The 18,188-nt window shown below is 44.5% G+C and overlaps 1 protein-coding gene across 1 annotated transcript in view; it reads right to left on the bottom strand.

The window, feature by feature from the left end:
- Window positions 1-1,902, bottom strand: part of JPH4 (junctophilin 4) — a 44,225-nt gene extending 42,323 nt beyond the window's left edge. Inside the window, exon 1 of the mRNA XM_040420285.1 lies at window positions 1,524-1,902. Coding sequence (XP_040276219.1) covers window positions 1,524-1,902 — 379 coding nt within the window. The remainder of the gene's footprint in view (window positions 1-1,523) is intronic.
- Between the last annotated feature and the right edge of the window lie 16,286 nt (window positions 1,903-18,188).

An 18,188-nucleotide genomic window follows, 5' to 3' on the forward strand; every position in this document is an offset into this window, starting at 1 on the left:
CGCTGCTACTACATTCAGCGATTTCCTTCTCAGTATAGGGCCTTATACAGACCTTTATTGTTCTAAACAACTTAAAAAGGCTATTCCCATCTCAATATTTATGGCCTATCCATAGGATATAGGTGTTTTTTGTGTTTTAGTGCATGTGGTGGTTTAACCTTTTTGTTTGTTGGATGGTCAAAATAATGTTTTCAAAGTTTTTTTTTTTACTTTACATCTAAGGCTACTTTCACACTTGCGTTCGGAGCGGATCCGTCTGGTGTCTGCACAGACGGATCCGCTCCTATAATGCAAACAATGGTATCCGTTCAGAACAGATCTGTCTGCATTATATAAAAAAAGTCTAAAAGTTAGTCAGACGGATCCGTCCTGACTTTGCATTGAAAGTCAATGGGGGACGGATCCGTTTGAAATTGCACCATATTGTGTCAACTTCAAACGGATCCGTCCCCATTGACTTACATTGTAAGTCTAGACAGATCCGTTTGGCTCCGCACGGCCAGGCGGACACCCGAACGCTGCAAGCTGCGTTCGGGTGTCCGCCTGCTGAGTGGAACGGAGGCCAAACGGTGCCAGACTGAGGCATTCTGAGCGGATCCGCATCCACTCAGAATGCATTAGGGCTGGACGGATCCGTTCGGGGCCGCTTGTGAGAGCCTTCAAACGGAACTCACAAGCGGAACCCCGAATGCTAGTGTGAAAGTAGCGTCATTTTGTTTTCAAACTATAGTTTTTTGTTTTTTTTATATATATGAACTGATGCCAAAATAAATTATTAAAATGGGTTCCCTATTTTTTGTTCTTGTTTTTTATATATAATATATATAGTTTTGCGTGAACTGGGCAATTATGGTTTTAGTTGATGTGGTTGTTTTTGTTTTTTAGTTGTTAAATATATTTTAGGACATAATATGTCCACCAAAAGATCATTAAAAGACCTCTGGGACACAAGAACAGTCACAGGTGAAAACAGTCCGATGTAGAGGCATTGTACATATACAGAGCTGATCTGGGTCTGCTGTACGTGAGACACCTAGCGACGTGATCACCGGGTCCAAAAGAGGAAGCGGCTATGCTACCTTTATTTATTCACTGCATGCATAATACTTATTGAGCTATATGTACTGTGGGAGGGAGAAAGCAGAAGCAGTAATAAACTGTTTCTGTTTTCTCCTTGTGGTCCCTGGTGTTAAATCCCCGTCCTGTGTTGTTGCCAGTTTCTGTTTACAAAGCTGCATCGATGATGTCACATCAACAACACATGACCGCTTCAACCAGTCACTGGCTTTGTTGCTGTACCTGACGCAACTTTTGGTGAGACCGGCGGGTAGCAGCACTGAAACAACGGGGGACTTAACAGGTAAGTACAGCAACTTTTATTATTTTATGCAATTTCCCCCTTATTCCTTTGTCACATTGACGGCTTAAATTTACAAAAGGAGAGAAGATTTTTTCAAATGTGCACTTTTTAATGCGTTAAATAATAAAAATGGGCACTATAACCTAAATGACTGCTGTCTTACCTCCATCTGAATATGTCTCCACGCCATATCCATCCTGCTGTCCGTCTGTCCATAGACCCTCATATCTTGCTCCAGAGAGGCTCTCCCTCACTCCAAGCCTTCCTTTTAATCCATGTGTCCACTCGCCTCGATACAACCATCGTCCTTTGTGCTCTTCGCCTAGGCCATTTTTTTTGCCTTGGTCCCAGTAGCCACGATATGTGTTACCACTGGGCCATGTATATACTCCCAGAGACTCAAATCCATTACTCCAAAGGCCACTGTATTCTCCCTGCCTTGTAGGGCCCTTACATATCCCATATCCATGTGCGCGACCCTCATGCCAGTCTCCCACATAACATCCACCATCTGAAAACCCAAATGTTCCCCCGCTGAACATGCAAGAGCCGGTCTCACATCGATTTCGTCCGACCCCCAGTTTGACTCTTAACTCCACAATCCAAGCATAATTAGTTTCTCTGTATCCACTGGCATTCAAACATTGATAACTCAACGGCTGGCTTCATGTACAGTCTAGGCAATGTATCTCTTCTCTACAGAGGTTCACCTTTATCCTCCAGTGTATTTCTATGAACACAAGTTTTTGTAGTTTTGGATCTCTTATTACCTCTTCCTACACTTGTCTGTCCATTCTCCAGGTAGAAGCACTCTATTTTATCCAGTCTCTAATTGTCTTTCACAGTCAGCGCATGTGGCTACTAAAAATACCTGGAAAGAGAGAACATGACGGTTACACCAAATACTTTACACGGTCCAGTGAGTTTACACTCTGTAGTCAATGCCGCGAGAGAGCCCACATATATAAAGCTATAAAAGGGGATAGTGGGGGTTCAAACCGTTTATCTACTGCCATACGATTGTTTACTTTGCCAGCCAGTATCGAAATTTTTCATGATGTATGGTAAAATGAAAAATTGTAGACTTTTATAAGCCTATCAACTTAGACAACACATGATTAAAATAGTCAAAAAAAAAACTAAATGATACACTACAAAGGACATATACAATATACATATAATAGTATAAATATTATAAAAATGTATCTAAGCACATGTCAACCTAAAAAAACAAAACACTACTGTACATAATATTTCTAGGTCAATCACCTACATGTGTATTCAGAACACATATATAAATACTATATAAACTGACGAGAAATAGTCATTTTCAAAAGACACAAGAAGATGTAGGCTGATATTGACTAAAGCTGTTGTGCAAGTGCATACACGGGCAGGGAATTAGCAAAGGAGTACCTGCTGATCCTTGTGTATGAAATACCCAGGGTAATGGGAAGCTCGAAGTAGATATACAGTCACACACCTATACATATATCCCACATTTACATCGGCTCACTCACACAGAGCTGTTCACTCACCTCTCGGTGCTTATAGATGCAGGTTTGAGACGGCTGGAAGGGGGTGGAGGATGGAAAGGAGGAGGAGAGCTGAATGTGGAGGGGCTTCTGCCAGGGTGGAGATGTGTAAAGAGGGTTAGTGGTGGCCAGGAGGGGGAGGTGTGATGGAAGTTTGGAACATTTATGATATCCAGGCGCTGTGGGCGAAGAAGAGATGCTGGGTGTAGGTGAGAGAAGGATGGATACAGCCATGGAATTAGGGATCAGTCGAGGTGACTGGGTAAGAGCCGAAGCCCAGGTTTCAGGGGCAGCTTTTCCTCTTTGTAAAGTGTAAAACTCATCATTTGAGGGTTACATGTATGTGCACACCTGACATGTATGAACAGTTGGAGAGCAATGAGGAAGGTGGGACTGCAGGTTTAGGTGGATTATTTCTGTATCATCTGCCATTATTTACCAATATATACACATGCACTGTGGTCTATACAGCTCCACTCATTAGCACACAGCCTTCTTTTTCTCCCTAGCAACATCCTGCAGCTGGCCCATGACTACCGTCTCCATGGTAGCAGGAGGAAGAGAGAGGCGGTCCCATGGAAACAGTTGCCATGGAAAAGAGGGCTGCAGCATCCCCTGCTATCTCGTTACATGCACACTGACAGACGAAAACATGGATACAGCTAAACAGGCTCATCAATTCTAATCAGGCCTGCCATGTCTTCCAGGATGGATTCTTTTTTTGTTTGTTGCTATGAATAGTTATTCACCTGAATGATGCTGGTAGCGTAGAGGGCTTTTACAGAAGGCTGATGTGCTGGTTACTGAGACGTCTTCATTTACACTGTAAATGCGCAGATTTTATAGGACTGCATGGATAAGAATGAACAGTACACTGACAAGCCTGTTACATTACGTGCTGGCAACAACTGCATTCACATTACCGCCTGGTACCTCCATCAGGGGATTCTGTCATATTGTGATATTCTTCCCTTCAAGATGACAGACACACAGCAGAACCTGACGGACCTCATTATAAGTCAGTAGGATCCATTGGGCACCACCGACCAGCATTTGACAGATCCGGGATGTTGTTTTTTTTCCATGTTTCTGCTCTTCTAATTGAACAGGGAAAAAAAAGGGAAATAAATAAAAAAAAATTTAACTTTACCTTATATAAAAGATGATTAAAGTTAAAAAGCTTTATTTCATGCAAAAGTTATAAGGTACCCGTTTATAATTAAAAAAAAAACTGGTACCACCACCACTGTAGAGGTACTACAACAGGGCTGTAGCATATGAAGTGAAAACAGGTCAATCAAGAAAATAATAACAATAACACAGCAGTTGTCACATACTAAATACACTCATTGACTAAAAAAAAATAATGCACCAAAAAGGAGTTGTTGGAATCAAATGAAACTTTCTATGTGTTAATGTAATGATGATATATGAAAGTGTTTACAATATTAGGAGCGAAAAGGATAATTTTATTGGTGAAAACTGGATAATTGAAAGGACCTGTTATATCTCCTCTATCCTGGATACAGGATGAGATACAGTTAGACATGGAGGTATTTATATAGGTTCTGTCTGGTATACTGCAGCACATTTGTCCACACATATTGCAGCTAGACCTGTAGATCCTGCACACTGGTAGGTTGCTGAAGCTGGTATCCCAGCTGGTCCCATAAATGCTCAATTGGCGTTAAATCGAGCGACCGTCAGGCCAAGGAAGTGTTGTAATCTGGCAGAGACATTCCTGGGAAACCCTTGCTGTATGTGGAGGAGCATCAGGGCCTGCCGGGATACCAGGAAATTTCCCGCTAGGCCGGCAGGCCTGAGTGCCGCAAGGCGCGGCCCTGGTGACAAGTGGGGGCGGCCGGCGGCAGGGCACAGCAGCAGGAGATGAGCGCTTCCATTGTGGAAGCGCTCATCTCCATAGTCATCTGTATCGCCGCCCTCAGCACGGGCGATACAGATGTCTATGCTGCGGCAGGGGAGGGAGAGGTGCCGGCCTAGTGACGTCATCGCGCCGCCTGAGCCATACAGCGAGGGACACAGGCCGGAAGAGGCATGCATCGCATCGCTGGAGGTAAGTATAAGTGTTTTTCTTAATTTTATATATAGGTACAATACTGGCACATGATAAGGGGGGACTACTGGGCTGGCACATGATAAGGGGGGACTACTGGGCTGGCACATTATAAGGGGGCTACTGGCACATAAGGGGGACTACTGGCACATGATGGGGGGCTACTGGCACATGATAAGGACGGCTACTGGCACATAAGGACGACTACTGGCACATGATGGGGGACTACTGGCACATGATAATGGGGGGCTACTGGCACATAAGGGGGGGCTACTGGCACATAAGGCTACTGGCACATAAGGGGGGTTACTGGCACATAAGGCTACTGGCACATAAGGGGGGTTACTGGCACATAATAAGGGGGGCTACTGGCACATTATAGGGGGGGCACTCTGGCTACTGGCACATGATATGGGGGGCTCTGGCTACTGGCACATGATGGTGGGGGGGCTCTTATTACTGGCACATGATTGGGGGCATCTATGGGGGCACATCTTACTGGCACATGATTGGGGGCATCTATTGGGGCACTTATTACTGGCAGATTATTGGGTGGCACTATAGGGGCATCTACTGAGGCTAAAAAGAAGGGGTATTTTATATGGGGGGCTCTGTATAGGGGCATTTTATACTGGGACACATTATTGTGGGTACTATGGGTAAGGGGGGGAGCACTATGCGGGTCATCTACGGGGGTACTGAGAAGGGGTATTTTATATTGGCACATTATGGGAACATTAGCTCAACTGGGGGCATTACAAAGGGGTATGTTTTGCACATTATAAAGAGAATTATTACTACTGGGGGGGCATTATGGTGGGCTTTATTACTCCCCCATGGTATGACCCCCTAGTAGCAGCACCAGCCTCTCCCTGCTCTGCCATACCTTTGCCCCTTCTCCAAATCCTTATTATGAAATCTTTCTCATTAGGATAAAGCACAACATCAGCTCCGCCGAGCCCCCGGCCAAGTGTTGAAGGGCCAAGCCAAGTAACTAAGTTTTTATGTGAAATATGTTTATAAATATTTTTATTATTTGGTCGAAAGGCTCATTGGGGGGGATTGTAACAGGACTGCCGTAGAATATCTAAAATAGCTGGTCAAGTAAAATGTTGCATGCAACAATCATTAAATAGGTGGCCAACAAAAAAGGGGCGAGTCAAAGGGCGTGGTAAAACACTGTCTGAGCATGCTGAGAGTTGTAGTTTTGCAACAGTTGGAGGCATCCTGGTTGGGAAAACACTGTGATAATATGAACAATGGGGGTTCTACAAAAGAGCTATCGTGGGGCAAAGTTCATATTCGTGTTTACACACGTGTTTTAAAATGAATGCTTTCTCCTATTATAAACAAGTAAATAATGACGCAAAGCTTTGTGGGGCTGGTATGCAAATTTTTCCAGGGCTGGTTTTTATCCCCAGTCCGGCCCTGAAGAGCATTATCCAGCTGAAAAATGCCAGTTGGAAGCCTTGCTATGAGAGGCAACACATGTGGACACAGGATGTCCTTCACATATTACTAAGCTGCTTGTGTCGCTACTAGGGTTGACCGACTGTCATATGCGATGGCTCCCTAGATCATCACACCAGCAGGTGGGGCAGTGTGACGCTTCACAGCAAAAGCAGGATTGAAGTGGTCACCATGAGGCCTTCATATTTGATCCTGATCATCCTCAAATCCTAAACAGAACCTGCAAACAACGGTGATAGTGTCCACGGGTCCATAGCAGTACACATAATGAGAGCCATGACATCAAATTTCCATCTGCTGAGTGCCTGGAAAGAATCCGGTCAGAGACGAGAGTGTGTAATGAAGGTGCCACCTGTGTAAGGATGATGGACAATGAAACTGTGGGAGGTACTCATGCTTAGCGGCGGATCAAATATTCCTCTCTGATGATGATCTGTCTGGGCTTTCCAGAGATTGTTTGTGGTGTGTGCCCACCAGTAACCACAGCTCACAACACCTCCTAACAGCTAGTTCAGAACAGCCTAAATGTGGGTAATTCATCAAAACAAGCATCCTGCTCAGTCCAATGATACACCCCCTCTCAATTTCTCTCAACTGGGCCAAATGTCTTCGAGAGCATAATAAAGGCATGCCTAAAAGTCATTGATCTCTCACCAAGATGTACACTACCCAAACGTTGTTACAGCAGTGGGTGTGGAACCACTGTGTCAACCAACAGATTTGCCTTTTGGATTACTCCTAAGGGCACTATCCTGGCAGTACAGGGATCTGGAATTTGCTGCAGGAGAACCACCAGGCCGCTACCTCCTGGAGTAGTATCTGCTTGAATGAAAGCCGACCCATAGAGGTCAAAGGACTCTGATGCAGGGCACCAAAGGGTCACGCAAAATCATACTTAGGGACAAGCCGAGGTTAGCACAGGCAGAGTATGTGGAGAATGGTAAACGGTCCGAGGTCAGGGCAGGCAGTGAAGGGTCAATATGCAGGTCAGGCAGCGGACAGTCACAATGCAGAAAATGGGTGGAAAGTCAGTACACGGGCAGACAACAGAAACAAAGCACCTTTGCATGATACTAGCAAGCTAGGAAACCCACAGGGGAAGGTGCCTTAAGTATCCCAAGATAGCCAGCTATATGCTTAAGCAGATTAGAGTGTGTGCTGGCCCAATCTGCACCGCAATCTGCAACTTTTCCCCGCTCATGCCAGGTTAAAAAAAAGTGGGGTGGGGAGGGAAAGGGGACAGGCCAGCAGGCCCATCTCACTCATCATTTTCTATGCCTATTTTAGGCATAGAACAAGGTCTAAATCTACATCAGCAAGGGAGCTGGTGTAGATTTAGAAGCGGCAGCGGATCAGCCAAAGTTATGTAGAGGCCAGCGCAGGGCCTTATAAGACTGGTGTCTAAAACGCTGGTCTTAATAAATGACCCCCCACCCCTAATGACAAACCTGTAATCATTTACATAACTGCATGCAGAGTTTTCTAGCAATCCAACATTTCTATCTGGGTGTGTTATTATTATTATTATTATTATTATTATTATTATTTGTCAATGAATGTAGCAGTATAATGTTGAAATCCCAAGTGGGATACTAAGTGCTAGGTGAAATCACCCGAGTTTCATACATTTACTGTAACAATAAATATGTTCGAGAAGGAGAAACCGTGTTGAAGTAAAAAAAGAAAACAATTTACGGTATAAGAGCACAAAGTATATATAATGTCACAAAAAAACAGTACAAGTGTGCTGTGAAAAACAGCAAAAAGATTAAATAGCGTTAAGTAGATGAATAAGAACCTCAAGGTACTGTGCACTGTGTCCCCATGGTTATCACTGCTAACACATGCAGCTTTGTCAGGTAACACTACACTACAACCCCTGTCCATATGTCATACTGAGGCATGTGAATATCATAGAGAGGGTTCATGCAGAATTGAAAAAAAGTTTTGGGAATTGAACAATGCAACATTATCCTTGTATAACCATTAGAAGAGTAAGCCAGCACCTCCACATATGGTGTCTCGTGCAAGGACCCGGTCCAGTCCGTACAGATCCAGAAAAGTAGTAAGAGATGTCCAGCACCGAGATAAATAAAAATCTTCAGTCTTTATTTCATAAATTTTAAAGAATGCAGTTTCTTCACATAGATGATGGTGACGCTACCAACGCATTTCGATCTATACGATCTTTAATCATGGTATGGGGTAAATGCAAGTATGATGCTCCTATATACCTGGGAAGCAAAAAACTGCACCAACCAGGTTAGGATTTTCATTACCACACAGGTGGTTATGATGTCAGCCACTCCTTGCACTTAACCCTTTACTGCTCACTTAAACTTGTAAAAACACAATGAAATACAATAACTAAGTAACAGAACAAATCCTCTAACACCCCAATCCCATGTAATTCTTGTTGTAATAAAGTAAATGTACATACTGTAGAATATCAGTTTAAGAGGGGAATAAATCACCATACGGAGGGGTATCACATAAGCTAACATGAGTTTAAAAACTAGCACCATTCCTATCAATACTGATTGGAATCACCATACTATCCTTGGATGCTGTTCACACTGGCAATGGTTAGAAGTCAGTAATTACACAATGTTCCATGTATTTTTGCAACAAATGCTCCACAAATATCTTTAGATGCTGTTCACACTAGCAATGGTTGGATAGTCAGTAATTACACCAGGTCTCATACATGCTTGCAACAAATACTCCACAATTATCCTTGGATATTACTTACACTGGCAATGGTCAAAGGTCAGTGATTACACATGCCCCATACATTCTTGCAGCAAATACTCCACGAATATCCTTGGATGCTGTTCACACTAGCAATATTTATATGTCAATAATTACAACATACTCTATGCATTTTTGCAACAAATACTCCACAATTACCCTTGGATGTTGTTCGGTTAGATGTCAGTAATTGCAGTATGCCCCATACATGCTTACAGTGAATACTGTTCACACTAGCAATGGTTGTACGTCAATAATTACACCATACCCCCATGTATTTTTGAGACAAATACTCAACAATTGTCCTTGGATGTTATTTACATTAGCAGTGGATGGATGTCAATAATTACACTATACCTCATACATTCTTGCAGCAAATACTCCACAATTATCCTTAGATGTTGTTCACACCAGGAATAGCTAGATGTCAATAATTACACCGTGCCTCATACACTTTTTTACAAAAAATTCGAAAGAACCGCTGCCACAGGACGGACCAAATTATATGTAAAGGATTATTCAGATTAATAATGATACATTATCTCGCTTTTCATATTTAGGCCGTTTGGGGCTATCATATTACATTGGAAGATCCAAAACGCCTCCCTATTATGTAACAAATCCATGACATCACCTCCTCTGAAAGTTTTTTTTTATTTTCTCCATGCCGATTACCTTCAGCCCCATTAATGAACCTTTATGTATTTGTAAAAAATATCTAGATACATTTGATATATTCTGATTCATTTTGGGATTGGTGACATCATTGAGATGTTCCAAAATACATTATCCTTGCCTACTTTTAAGAATAACTTCCAAGAAGACTTGAGAATCAGCATGTAAGGTGTGGAAGAGACCCCCTAAATTAATGCTCTAGCCTTATTATTTGTGTGATCAGTGTTCATGCGTTTCTTTTGTCCTTATCACAAATAAGCGAATTGATTCTAAACTAAACAGATTGGTCGTGAATTTCACAAAAAGTCTTCCAAACGAATCTAAAGTTTTGGCAATTTGCTTCAGATGAATCCCATAACTAAAAGCGTTTTCCAGGATTCAATAATCCCTCAAAATATCATCAGGATAGGTCACTTATAAATGATTGTTGGGGGTCCGACACCCTACATCCCCACTGATCAGCTGTTTGAAGGGGCTGCAGTCTCCTCAAAGCTTACCAAGCATAGCGCTGCATACTATATAGCGGCTATGGTTGGTATTGCAGCCCGGGCTCTTTTACTTGAATGGGACTGAACTACAATAGGCCATGTGACCAACAAACATTGCATCACTGGCCTAGGATGAGGCTGCAGCACTCACCGGCCCGCCATGACCGCTTCAAACAGCTGATCATCAGGGGTGGCGGGATTCAAACCCCTACTGATAAGATACTGATCACCTATTAAGAGGATAGACCATCAATATTGAACTCCTGGAAAACCACTTTACTGTTAAAAATGAAAATCTGACCCAAGCCCGCCGTGTGCTTTCCCCCGTGCAGCTGTAAGATGGAGAAACAGCTCATGCTGTTTCTGTACACATTTTTTCATTAGAACTGTTATTTTGCTGTTTGGCCGCTGTTCCTCCCCACAGTTAGGTTTTGCTAAGTAATTTAATATGCATAAGAGGTGGAGCGGATTACTCATGCTGCTGATGATGATGAGAAGAAACAGGAAGCAAGAGAGCAGACATGTTTGAAGAGACAGAGGCTGGGAGACAGCATCAGGTGGCATCCGCGCGTCAGTGAGACTTGGGATGGCCGGAGTCACTGTTGGAAGTGACTGATGACTGTCAGCAATCCAGATGTCGTCCAGAAAAGAGAGGATCGGTTCCCGGAAGGCTAAAAGAGCCGTGGAATGGAGCTATAGACCCTGCAGGGCCTCATGGTGGATGGAAGGACTTGTAATTCGGTTTAAGTCACCATCGGATAAAGACCATACCCGGGTCATCGGTAAGCCAGATCGTGCACGCACCGCAGTATATTGTGAGAGTCTGGAAAAACTAGAGACTGTGATCTAGCCTGCATTTAGTTAGACAGATAGGGATTCTGTGTGCAGGAGGTTACAAGGATCGTGTTACAAGGATTGTGCTACAAGGACTGTGTTACAAAGATTCTGAAACTATTCACTGCAAACTTCAGCTACTCCAGCGTCTTGGCTGGGAGTATTAAGGACACGTGCAATAGTGTCGTTTGGGAACAAGGGAAGAGAAAATTATAGTATATACCTTTAAGATTGTGAGCTCTTGTGCTGCACCGCGGGCTGCCTGTATCTTGCATCCCACACAATTATTCCCGTTCTCTAGGGTAATAATAGGTAAGTGAGGAAGTGATAGTTGTGCTCGCAATAGGTAAAGTATTGCAAGTGGTGTCTGTTGGTCATCTTGGGGTGCCGTGCTGTGCAGCACAGGGGTCTCGGCGTCCAAGCCGAGCGTATGTAACTTCGGGACATTTTCACTACATTTGAGATTGTGTTTAATTCTACTGTTCAGTAAAGTTTCTGTTTTTGCAAAAGCTGGTGTCAGTGTTGCCTTGCTCGTCTGTGACTTCGCTGTATCCTAGGGAGCCCTCCATGGTTCACGGTCTTACACAACATCTAACTGCAATGTTTAAGTGTACAGCAGGAATTATACCAGGAATTGAACCACAGGTGACCAGAAAGTAACTCTACTTCCCTTAAACTTTCTGCCATTTTTATCATTTACATCTATATCTCCTAAACATGTTTTTGTTTTGTTTTAACCATTTCCTCCATTTCCCTCTGAATATTTCATTACCCCACTATCCCTACACCAGGCAAGGAGCTATTTATCTCACCATCCTTTCTATCCTCTCACCTAGCTATGTCCGCTGACCTCCTCCTAAATACAAAAACCTTCTCCTCTAAACACACACAGCCATTTCATGCCCTAGCCTTCTCTCACCTGCTATCACTCTCTCATCTTCTTCTGACTTCTGGAGACATATCTCCTAGTCCTGGACCCCCTAGACCAGTGGTGGCAAACCTGTGGCACAGGTTCCCGAGGCGACACTCAGAGCCCTCTCTGTGGGCACCCGAAACCTGGAAAAAGTCTATGGTGTGCCAATAAGCCTTAGACTATTCCTGCCATTCATCAGTGCAGGGCTCGCAATGAACAGCACAGACAGCGCATTGAATGTAGGCAGGCTATTATAGCTAAATGATAAAGTACATGGAAGATATACTATATTGGACTGCAGTATTCAGGGTAAATTGCTGTGCTGGCACTTTGCGATAAATATGTGGGGTTTGGATTACAGTTTGGACACTCAGTCTGTAAAAGGTTAGCCATCATTGTCCTAGACAAATCCCCACTCTCCTATCTACCTTCTATCACTGAACCCCTACTACTTACTGCTCTCACTCCTCTAACCTCATACCCATTCACCTACCCCCAGCTCCCCTAGTCTTTCTACCCGGAGCATTATGGAACTCCTGTTCTGTTCGCAATAAACTTTCCTACATTCACAAACTCTTCATTTCCCAAAAACATACATTCATTGGCCTCACATTAACATGGCTAAGACCCACCGACACAGCCTCCTCTGCCACATTATTCTATGGAAAACTTAAATTTACCTCCTGTGAGGAATATGGATTAATATTTACTGTCATCCATGTCCCCACGCACACCATTTGCTGAAAGATAGCAGAGGTAGTGAACTCCACAGGAGGGCCCTGCTTCAAAGCCCCAGCCATATGGCATGGAACTTCTTGCAGGCCACCTTTTTTTTACAGTTTCACACCCAATTCAGACAGCATGGATCCTGCAGGAAAACCTCCCTGCAGGGGGTCTAAGCCATTCCCCAGTTCAATCAAATCTAGCAGACAGCATGGAACCGGCAATTTATAAGGAATTATGAATCACCCGGCCATCATAGGCGCAAACCGGATGCATATTCGTGTCCCGATAGCCACGATGAACATGCCCATGGTCTTAGTTTGGTCATGGGATGCCAGGAAAGGGAGATATACATATTTCCCCACAGAAACCAAATAATGGTACCATGTTTGGACTCTACATGTAGCCGGATCTGTTGGTCCCAGAACCATCCCCCTGTGACGTTCTGGTCTGGAGCTATGAATTATTATTATTCAGTTCTTGACTCAGTCGCCCCTCTCACACACACCAGAACCCGGCAAATCAATTGACAACCCTGGCACACTCACTGGACAAAAAACTGAGACAAGCTTCTGGAGTCACAGAACGACACTGGAAGAAAATCCACTCCAAGAAGGACTTCCTCATACAAATAAGCTGTCCTCAACTTCAAGTCTGCTTTCACCTCTTCTAAACAGGATCACTTTACTACTCTTAGATCATCTCTTTCCCGCAACCCCAAAAAGTTTTTTAATACCTTCAACCAGGGGTGGGTTTTTAAATTTTTAACAGGTTCCCTACTTAACGGCAGATACGCGGCGTCACGGCACATGTTTACATATACATAAACCATAAATATGCAACACACATAAATACACCATATAAATGGTACACATACATAAATACACCATGTATACACTACACACACATACCACAAAACTTTGAAAAAGCCTAAGGAGCTAAACTATCAGTGTCACACAAAGTTTTTTTTTTTTTTTTTTTTACAGAGCTGGCCCACACCTCTAACTCCTCCCAATGTCTATCTGTACATGTCCCAACCCTGCTTAGTTTCCATTGTGCCCCCCACACAGTAGTTATCCTAGATCTGGGATGGTTGTGAGGTATGCATACATAAACAGACTATATAGACACTACACTCACATAATCACAATATACACCATACAGTATATAAATGACACCTAGGCTACACTTACAGTAGATTTACCTACACTATATACATTTTATACACATTTGTACCTAGCAATAAATACATTTTGCATACATATTATATTCTGTGCTATCCAGAATACAGCACCACATACCTCTTACATCAAGTGATTTCTCTGATGCAGACATTCTCTTTCTTCATCTTCTCCTTTGAGACCAAACCACCATGATGATTTTTCACCCATCTCTCGTCTCTGCAGTTTGACAAAAGACATCTTAGGTTCCTACTTTTCCATCATCCTCCTACCTTCTTAACAACTCACCTGCCACCTTCAATAATAATAATAATAATAATAATAATGTGCACTAGTTCAAAAATGCTCCCGTTCTGTGTGCCAGTACAAAAAAATTCCCTCGGTGCCCCCAGTTGAGCTAATGTCCCCATAGTGCCCACATAATGTGTGCAAGTATAAAATACCCTACATAATGCCCCTAGTAAATGCCCACATAGTGCTCCTCTCCTCTTCCCCATAGTACCCCCATAATGTGCCAGTATAAGATTCCCCCATAGTGTCCCCCAGAATGTGCCAGTATAAATGCCCCTTCTTAGTGCCCCCATAGTGTTCTTCCCCCCTTCAACACCATAGTTTCCCCATAATGTGCCAGTTCAAGATGCCCCCATAGTGTCCCCCATTATGTGCCAGTAATGCCCCCATAGTGTCCCCCATGTGCCAGCAATGCCCCCAGTTGATGCCCCCATGTGCCAGCAATGCCCCCAGTAGATGCCCCCATGTGCCAGCAATGCCCCCAGTAGATGCCCCCCATATGCCAGAAATTTCCCCAGTATATACCCCCATAGTGTCCCCCATGTGCCAGCAATGTCCCCAGTAGATGCCCCCCATAGTGTCCCCAAGGATGTGCCAGTAGATGCCCCCATAGTGTCCCCCATGTGCCAGCAATGCCCCAGTAGATGCCCACATAGTGTCCCCCATATGCCAGCAATGCCCCCAGTAGATATCCCCATAGTGTCCCCCATGTGCCAGTCATGCCCCCAGTAGATACCGCCATAGTGTCCCCCATGTGCCAAAAATGCCCCCAGCGAGCCACAGAAAAGAAAAAAAATAAACACTTGCCTCCACGCTGTCAGCGATGCAGGCCTCTTCCGGCCTACTGTCTGCAGCCTATCAGAGGAACAGGGAAGGGAGACGCCTCTCCTTTGCCCTGCTGCAGTGTTCATCTGCATCGCCGTCCTGGTGATACAGATGAATGTAGGGAGATGAGCGCTTCCACAATGCAAGCGCTCATCTCCTGCCGCACCGAATCAGGATTCAGCCAGTAACACGGTTCTCCGATCAGGCTGTAATTTTAACAACCGAATCTGGAGAACCGGAAGGAACCGGCTAAATCCCTTGCCTGCCTTCAACTCTCTACTCCGTCCCCCTGTGCCCCCTTCCACACCCCTCATCTCCACTGAAGACTTTGCCTTATAGTTCAAAGATAAATCCAGAAAATCAAATTGCCAATCCAGAAAATCTGTAAAGAGACTCTGCACCCAGATCAAGTCTACCCTACCAGGCATATAGCATGGTAGTGCTGACGATGGAGAAAAAAAACATACCGTTATTTCTCATATCAGCGGTCCGGTTAGGCAGAAAAAGCAACTTTTAAAATATGCAAATTAGGAATTTGAGCATTCGGAGACGGGCTTATGCCTTCCGAGCACTGCTTCTGCGACTCCCCAGTTCATTGCTAATGCTGGCCATCTACACCTAATCACGCCCCAATGAGTTTTGATGGACAGCGATAGATCAAATCGGTCTAGCGCTGAGATCCCGGGCCTGCGTACTCTCTTCCTGGATATTTTCCGTTCTTCCAGGCTTGTGTGTGTCTAGTGCGCATGCACAGTCACACACAAGCCTGAAAGAATGGAAAATATGTGCGCAAGTGCACAGGCGCGGGATCTCAATCAAAAGACATGGGGGCGTGATTAGCAATTAGCAATGAACGGGGGCATCACAGAAGAAGTTCTCGGAAGGCATAAGCCCGCCTCCGAGTGCTCAAATTCCTCATTAACATATTTTTTTTAGTTGCTTTTTCTGCCTAACCGGACCGCTGACATGAGATAAAGGTATGTTTTTTGTCTCCATCATTGGCCCTACCAGGCCATATGCCTGTAGGGTAGACTTGATCTGTGTGACAGAGCCTCTTTAAGCAAGAATCCGCTTTACCCCTCCACACAATTGCTCAGTGCTCTTCCCACATAACTCAGTTTACCACCATTACTGAAAAAAAAGCTTTCCACCTTATTCTCCAAATCACACCTCACTACCTGTGTCATTGACCAATCCCATCCCTAATCTCACCACTATAGTTATCCATGCCCTAACCCATATTTTCAACCTAACACTAACCACTAGAGTCTTCTCTTTCTCTTTTAAGCATGCAACCATCACACCAACATTCAAGAAGCCTACCCTGGACTCATTCTCTTTATCCAGCTATCTTCCCATCCCACTCACTTTTTGATCTGCTACAATCCAGCTTCAGACCCAATCACTACACTGAAACCTAACCAAAGTCACCAATGATCTGATCACTGCCAAAGCTAAACATCATTACTCTGTGCTCCTCCTTGACCTTTCCTCTGCCTTTGACACAGTCGATCACTTTCTCCTGTTGCAAATCCTCTCATCCCTCGGCATCAGAGACCTGGCCCTGTCCTGGATCTCCTCTTACTTCACCAATAAAACCTTCAGCGTTTCCCATTCATACACCCCCTCCTCACCACACCCCGTCTGTGTTGGTGTCCCTCAAGGCTCTGTCCTGGGTCCCCTACTTTTCTCCATTTGTATATTTGGCTTGGGACAGCTCATTGAATCCCATGGCTTCCAATATCACCTCTATGCTGATGACACTCAGATCTACCTCTCTGGCCCAGATGTCTTCCCTCCAGTGGCGTACTAAGGGAGAGGGGGCTGTCCGCCCTGGGTGCCGGCTCTCAGGGGGGTGTCAGAAGCAATGAGCGCTTCCATCAATACAGATGGAAGCGCTTATTGCTGGAGCGCTGGGAGTTTCGGTCCTGTCACTCACCGCTCAGCTCCCAGCGCTCCTCCCCTCCTTCAGGCCGGCGGCACACAGAATGGTGAAGCAGAAAGACTTCTCCCTGCTCCACCATTCAGCCTGCAGACACAGATCGCGCTGCCAGCCTGTGTTGGCGGAGCCTGCAGTCTGGAAATCTGCATAAGCTCCGCCCACACCGTGCTGCAGAGCGATCTGTGTCTGCAGGGAAAAGAGTATTACACTCACCGGTAATCCGGTTTCCTGGAAGTCTCCATGACACCAAGTCCTGAGATTGACTTCCTTCTGATTGGACAGGAAAAACACAGAGAGGTTAAAACCCCCACCCCCTCCTCACATCACCAGTGTATTTTAACGAAGAACCCCAGGATGAAAGGATAATAGCTAATAGCAGAAAAAAGGGTGGGATGTATGTGGTGTCATGGAGACTTCCAGGAAACCGGATTACCGGTGAGTGTAATACTCTTTTCCCCAGTCGTCTCCATGACACCAAGTCCTGAGACAATATCAAAGATACAATTAGGGGGGGACGACTGCAGACAGGACCTTACGTCCAAATCTTAGGTCATCATTAGCAGCTAAATCTAGTCTGTAGTGTTTAGTGAAAGTATGAACTCTTTTCCATGTTGCTGCCCTACAAATCTGTTGTAAGGAGGCTGAAGCTTTTTCCGCCCAGGAGGCAGCCATGCCTCTCGTAGAATGTGCCTTTAGGGAAGCAGGGACGTCTTTTCCCTGAGCTTTATATGCTTCGGAGATTGCCATCTTAATCCACCTGGAGATGGAACTTTTTGCCGCTTTCTTCCCTTTGTTAGGACCTGAAAATTGGACAAACAGATTTTTGTCTATTCTCCAAAGACTGGTAGCTTCCAGGTACTTTAAGACCGCTCTCCGGACATCTAATGTGTGGTAAGTGATTTCCTGATCATTTTTCGGATCGTCACAGAACGAAGGGAGAACAATGTCCTGAGACCTATGGAAGGTCGAGACTACCTTGGGGAGGAAAGTCGGATCTAATTTGAAAATTAATTTGTCCTCAAATATTGAAAGGAATGGTTCTTGGATGGACAAGGCCTGTAGCTCACAGACCCTTCTGGCTGAGGTTATTGCCACCAAAAAAATAGTTTTATTGGTAAGCCATCTG

This window comes from Bufo bufo, chromosome 2, assembly GCF_905171765.1.
Source record: "Bufo bufo chromosome 2, aBufBuf1.1, whole genome shotgun sequence".
Taxonomy (NCBI): Eukaryota; Metazoa; Chordata; class Amphibia; order Anura; family Bufonidae; genus Bufo; species Bufo bufo.